The 6777-nt window shown below is 34.0% G+C and overlaps 1 protein-coding gene across 1 annotated transcript in view; it reads left to right on the top strand.

Annotated features, from left to right (window-relative positions):
* The window catches only part of LOC106458353 (myosin heavy chain, muscle-like), a 55340-nt gene extending 49133 nt beyond the window's left edge, over positions 1-6207 (top strand). Inside the window, exons 34-40 of the mRNA XM_022384538.1 lie at positions 1435-1651; positions 2052-2292; positions 2627-2948; positions 4125-4256; positions 4563-4802; positions 5337-5537; positions 6025-6207. Coding sequence (XP_022240246.1) covers positions 1435-1651; positions 2052-2292; positions 2627-2948; positions 4125-4256; positions 4563-4802; positions 5337-5537; positions 6025-6207 — 1536 coding nt within the window. The remainder of the gene's footprint in view (positions 1-1434; positions 1652-2051; positions 2293-2626; positions 2949-4124; positions 4257-4562; positions 4803-5336; positions 5538-6024) is intronic.
* Positions 6208-6777: the final 570 nt, after the last annotated feature.

The raw sequence follows: 6777 nt of genomic DNA, 5'->3' as shown, positions 1-6777 counted from the left end.
GTTATTAATTAAATTATAAATATATCAATTCATGTGAATATGACTGAAAATTTTTATCTTTTCTGAAAAGGTGGTGTCTATTTACTTGTGACCACTCAGTGTATAGACAACAAAACTGGAAAAAATGGTTGATTTCTTAATTTAGAATCTACCTTTGATTAAAGAGGTTTGTTTTTATTAAAAACGTTGTTGATATAACAAAAAATAGCTTAAATCAGAAACGATTTAAGTTTAAAATTGAATTGATACTTTTACTTACATTTGCTTTGTAATGAATATAATAAAACAAGGACCTGTCTCTATTACTAATCATACTTAAATCTGTCATTATACGTGAGTGTAATATGATTTATTCTAAATCTAATTGAGCCACAGTTATTGCGCCTAATTTACAGAATTGTTATTACAGTAAAGTTGTACGCATTTTTTCTAAACCATCTTTCGGTTAACAACCGTCTTAGTTAATACTGGGTCAATTTGTATGCACACTTATTTTTCAATAAACAATGATGCAAAAACAAACTGCACATAATCAGCCAATGAGGGAATTCAGGATGTCACTCTAAAATAAATTTTCAGGAAGACCACCAATAGACTCTATGCAAGCCAGCCTCGAGGACGAGGCATTTCGAATGAAAAAGAAACTAAAAAGTGACATCAGATCTGTAGCCAAAGAACTACAGGATGCTTCGGTGTAGAAACTGCTGTAGAGACAGGCTACAGATCTGGAAACAAAGAACTACAAGATGCTTCGGTGTAGAAACTGCTGTAGAGACAGGCTACAGATCTGTAAACAAAGAACTACAAGATGCTTCGGTGTAGAAACTGCTGTAGAGACAGGCTACAGATCTGTAGACAAAGAACTACAGGATGATTTGGTGTAAAATTGCTGTAGAGACAGGCTACAGATAGGCAGCCAAAGAAGAATTAAAGGGTGATTCCATGTAAACACTGCCGTAGAGATAGGCTACACATTTGTAACCAAATAAGAACTACAGGGTAGTTCGGTGTAGCCACTGGTGCAGAGACAAGCAACAGATCTATAATCAGAGAAGAACTACGGATGGTTCGGTGTAAACACTGGTGGAAATACAGGCTAAACAAATATAGCCAAAGAATAACTACAGGGTGTTTCGGTGTAGACATTGCTGTAGAGACAAGCTACAGATCTATAGCCAAATAGGATTTACATGAAGGTTCGGTGATTATCTAACATGCGTAGCATGTGAACAATCCGTATATATTATTTCAATACTGAGAACAATGGTTATCGCATTTTGAGGTACAAATTCATATTTTAAATTGTAAAGCCATGTACTTCTAAGAATATGTGAATTTAAAAATAAAAAAAACGTTTTTTAAATATCCACTTTAACTTGTTAACTTACTTTATGAGAGATTCGAAGAAATATGTTTTATTACTTGTCTTGATAGGCCAATAACCTTGCCGCAACTCTAGAGAAGAAACAGAAGTCCTTTGATAAAACTATTGCAGAATGGAAGCAAAAGGTGGATGATCTGGCAGCAGAACTAGATGCTTCTCAACGAGAGTGTAGGGACTATTCTACTGAGCTTTTTAAACTTCGGTCTTCTTATGACGAGAGCCAAGAACAGTGCGAAGCCGTCAAACGAGAAAACAAGAACTTACAAGGTACTTAAAAAAATTACTAATCCTTTCAGTGTTTCGCTTAAAATTTACTTATGTAAATAAAGTTTATTAATTAGTGAAGTAAACATATAAAATATATCTGGTACATTCACAAAATTGTAATAAAAGCAAAATAAAAAGAACAAATCATATAAAAAAATGACTTTCAGTAAAGTATTTTATCCATTCCGCAGATACTAAATTATAAGGTGTCAATTTTTATGTTATATATAATAATTTGTTTTTAACAGGGACATTTTTATGCATCTATACGAAAATAAAATTATTATGATTGTTTAATTAAGAACAGTTCTCTTCTTGTGGCCTTTCTATATTTTACTTCTGGTCCTGAGATTGTAAACATAACGTTCGGCCTTTTATTTTCACTGTTAATTTGGAATAGATGAAATCAAAGATCTTATGGATCAACTTGGCGAGGGTGGTAGAAACGTGCACGAACTGGAAAAAGCGAGGAAGAGGTTGGAAATGGAAAAAGAAGAGCTTCAGGCAGCCCTGGAGGAGGCTGAAGCTGCGCTGGAGCAGGAAGAAAACAAGGTTCTCAGGGCCCAACTAGAACTTTCCCAGGTTCGCCAGGAAATTGATCGCAGAATTCAAGAAAAGGAAGAAGAATTTGAAAACACCAGGTGCTTATAATACTAATATATAAAATAAATAGAACTTTTTTTTTCTCAAATTACTAGATATACCGTATTTCTGCTAGTGTATAAATGTAATAATGTGTATTGTAAAAGTGGAAACAAACTGAATAACGTAAAACGTTATTTTCTTATCCAAAACATCTCCAGTCTATTAGCAACTTTCCACACTTAAAATTTATTCCACTTTCTTCTCATAAGATTTATTATTCGCTTTATTCAATTGTTTTACTTTGTTATTGTATCGAACTTTATTCATAATTTAGAGTGTATTTACTTGGTCATTAATTATCCTGACTGTTATATTAAAATAACTTTTCAGAAAAAATCACCAGAGAGCAATAGACTCTATGCAAGCCAGCCTCGAGGCCGAAGCTAGAGGGAAGGCCGAGGCCTTGCGAATGAAAAAGAAACTAGAAAGTGACATCAATGAGCTGGAGATAGCCCTGGATCATGCCAACAAAGCAAATGCTGAGGCTCAGAAGAACATCAAGAAATACCAGCAGAATATCAAGGAGCTTCAACAGGGAATAGAAGAAGAACAACGTGCACGAGATGAGATGCGAGAACAGTATACTATGTCCGAAAGGCGATGTCATGCCCTCCAAGGGGAACTGGAAGAGACTAGACAGCTTCTTGAACAGGCAAGGAGTTCTTTTACTTTGTAGACGGGTGGATAAATGGTTTTCCAATGGTCATTCTTGTATTTGCTTTGCCTCAGTAATGCTAAACATAGTAAAATAAAAATATTTCTGGATCAAACTTTAATCACAACCAACTAAAACAATTACAATATAACATTTGCTTCCTCTGAATGTATTCTTTACTCTTACTGCGTGTAGTATATATAGTATGGTTAATAATCTGATATATTTAAATTAAAAAATAATTTATTCAAAAATACAATAACAATAACTTTTACAGTAAGCAAGTTTTGATTTTAGTAGTTACAACGTTTCGACCCATAGTAGCGAAACTACGGGTCGAAACGTTGTAAATATTGAAATCAGAACCTGCTTACCGTAAAAGTTGCTTTATTGTATTCATGACTTAATTATTCAGCTCAGTAGATTTCTCACTAAATATTCAACAATAATTTAGTTAATTACATTCCAAAGCCCCCCAGTGGCACAGCGGTATGTCTGCAGACTTACAACGCTAGAATCCGGGTTTCGATACCTGTGGTGGGCAGAGCACAGATAGTTCATTGTGTAGCTTTGTGCTTAATTACAAACAAACAAACAATATATTCCAAACGGATTTTCTTATGGTGTTTTGCAAGCAGGACTGAAAATGTTACAATTGAAAACACAACAATGCATTTATACTTCTAAAACGACCAAATAATATGAACATAAGAAAACCCATTTGAAACGCAACTGGCCATCATTTACATTGTTGTTAGTCAAACAATGCATAAATATCTACATAGGAAGAACGTTATCTAAAATATAAAATATAAAAACGATGTTAAATAAACTGTAAGATATTTAAAGTAGTTTAATTATGCTCGGTCAGTAACAAATTTCCCCTTATAATACTTTTTATATATTTGAAATACAGCTATTTTTGTTTTGAGTAAAAATAAACCTATTACATTTACTTTATTTATTTACTATCTACGTGACTTTTGATGTGAAAAGAAAGAACACGAAACTTCCATGAAAATTTATATGGAAAAGTACATTTGTCCTTTTTCATCATCTTTTTTTCCCGTTTATTTTTTGTCACTATGTTCGTTTTATGTCTCAGATAAAGAAGTGTAATTAGTCCTAATACTCAGTTTTTTATATAGATATTTATGTACATTCTTACAACAGGCTGATCGTGGTCGACGCACCGCTGAGACAGAACTGTCTGATGCCCACGAGCAAATGAACGAACTTTCTGCCAACAATGCTTCATTATCCATGGCAAAGAGGAAACTAGAAGGGGAGTTGCAGGCTCTTCAGGTGAGTGGATCTTTTAAGAAACATCTGTATATATATATTATAGGATCCAGTTTTGAACATGTACTAACATTGCAAATATTATGGTGATGTCAGTCCTCTTGCAGCGCTTTTTATCTTTCTTTGTAACATTTGAAGGATCTCAGTCTTTAACTAACTTCAATACAAATGAAACCACCTGGATATGCTATTGTATTTAGCATAAATATTTAATTAACTTTAAAATAATTATTTCTCTACATAATTCTCATTTCATCGTAACTGTGCTATCATACTCAGTTACGGAACCTTTCTCGTCTTTGTTGTTAGGCCGATTTGGACGAAATGTTGAATGAAGCTAAACAGTCCGAAGAAAAAGCCAAGAAAGCAATGGTTGACGCAGCGCGGCTAGCCGATGAACTCAGGGCTGAGCAAGAGCACGCTCAACAACAGGAAAAGATGCGCAAGGTTTTGGAGGCTCAAATGAAGGAGCTCCAAGTCAGACTGGATGAAGCTGAAGCAGCGGCTATCAAGGGTGGCAGAAAGATTATACAGAAACTTGAACAAAAGGTAAAAAGTAATCCAGTGCTTGAGTATCAATACACCAATTCCATCAATAATTTGAGTAATAACTTGTCAATCAATTCAGTCACTTTTGTATTGATACCCATGTAAACCAATCAATTGAGTACTAACAACCAACCAAACCAGTCAATGTGTATCAGTACACCTACTAATCCAATACCTTGGGCATCAATATAAAAATAAACGTGAAGCCTCCATCCTTAATATGGTTCACATCAGAGAATTATAATTTTGCTTCAATGAAATAATTTACAATTTGTAAAAAAAATATCAATGGGGAGTAAAATATATTTATTGTTGTTTAAGACTCATAACGTAGGTAAATTAATATGTAGAATTATACACGGACTTTTCTCTTCATTAAAATAATTTTATTTGCGAGTTTTCGGCCATTTTCCCGGAGCCTTCATCGGGCAACAATGTACTGAGCGTTAAAAATTCGTTAAACTCAATTTTTTAATGGAATTTTACTGTTTATTTCTAGATGTTTTAAATATTTCTTTATATATCTTCATGTAGGTCCGCGAGCTCGAGAGTGAGCTGGAAAATGAACAGCGCCGCCACGCCGATGCAGCTAAAAATGCAAGAAAAGGAGAACGTCGTATTAAAGAATTACATTTTCAAGCAGAAGAAGACCACAAGAACCATGAGCGCATGCAGGACCTTGTGGATAAACTTCAACAGAAGATTAAGACATACAAGAGACAGATAGAGGAGGCTGTAAGTTTATGATTTTCAACAAAAAAGATATAATAATTCTAGAATCAAACGAATGACTTGTATACAGTCATTCACGAAATAAAATCGGCATTTCGCAGAAATTTCTATTTCATAAATTGCTTTTGATGTTATCGTTTTGTTTGACGTTCTCGCTCTCAAAAATATTTTATAATAGTCTGTAAATACAATGCTTTAATACTACGTAAAGTTGCATAGCAGCGTTTTGACTCAGCATAACTTACATTGCCCAAAACGTATAATTAGAAACGAAGATTTGAAATTTGTTCGTTTCTGAAATGGACAGCTTGTCTGGCTTACCTGTGATAAAAACGTCGCCTTATTACCAGGTTACCAAGCGGTTGTCCATTTCAGTAACCAGTTTTAACGCCATAGTTACTTTTGTATTATAAGTAATGCAAGAATATTACCAAGGTAAACAATGTATCATTATCGGATTGTTACAAGTGTTAATTTGTATTATACTTAGGAGGAAATCGCTGCCCTTAACTTGGCCAAGTTCCGGAAGGTACAGCAAGAGATGGAAGATGCTGAAGAGAGAGCAGACATGGCTGAAAATGCTCTTGCTAAATTGCGCGCCAGAAACCGTAGTTCAGCTTCAGCCGGGCGTGGTATCAGTCCAGGTGTAAGTACCAAACTACTAATGTATTAAGTTAACCAATACAGCATTGGACTAAAAAAAAAAAAAAGAAATCTGAAGGACTATTGTTTCGAATCTTCATCACTAAAGTTGTATAGTAAAATACTTATTTTTTTAGTGTGTGAAATAAAACCATAACGCAGGTCTATTTTGAAAACATGATTTAAGCTGCACTCAAGAATAAAAAATAATTAATGTGTATAAGCACACCTTAAAAAACACTTATAGTTTTGTTCTTTATTTATTACTGTTCTATATTTGATGAAAGTGTTGCATACGTATTCAATTGATTAGAATTCCAGAGGAATAATAATGAACGATTATAAGTGAATCGAGTATTTAGTTTCACCAGGAAATAATATATTCCATTTTTTCTCCACTAATTACGACAAATGAAGGTATTCTGGAACTGAAAGATACGTCAATTTCCACATTGTTCGCTTTGGTTATTTATGTACTTAAATGTTACAATGTATAATTCTTACTTAAGTATATTTTCCTATATTTTTTCTGAGGGTCGCGTGTTCGAATCCCCGTTCCACCAAACATGCTCGCCCTTTTAGCCGTGGGGGCGTTATAATG

This window comes from Limulus polyphemus, unplaced genomic scaffold (assembly GCF_000517525.1).
Source record: "Limulus polyphemus unplaced genomic scaffold, Limulus_polyphemus-2.1.2 Scaffold450, whole genome shotgun sequence".
Lineage (NCBI taxonomy): Eukaryota > Metazoa > Arthropoda > Merostomata > Xiphosura > Limulidae > Limulus > Limulus polyphemus.
This window is presented reverse-complemented; position numbering and strand designations above follow the sequence as displayed.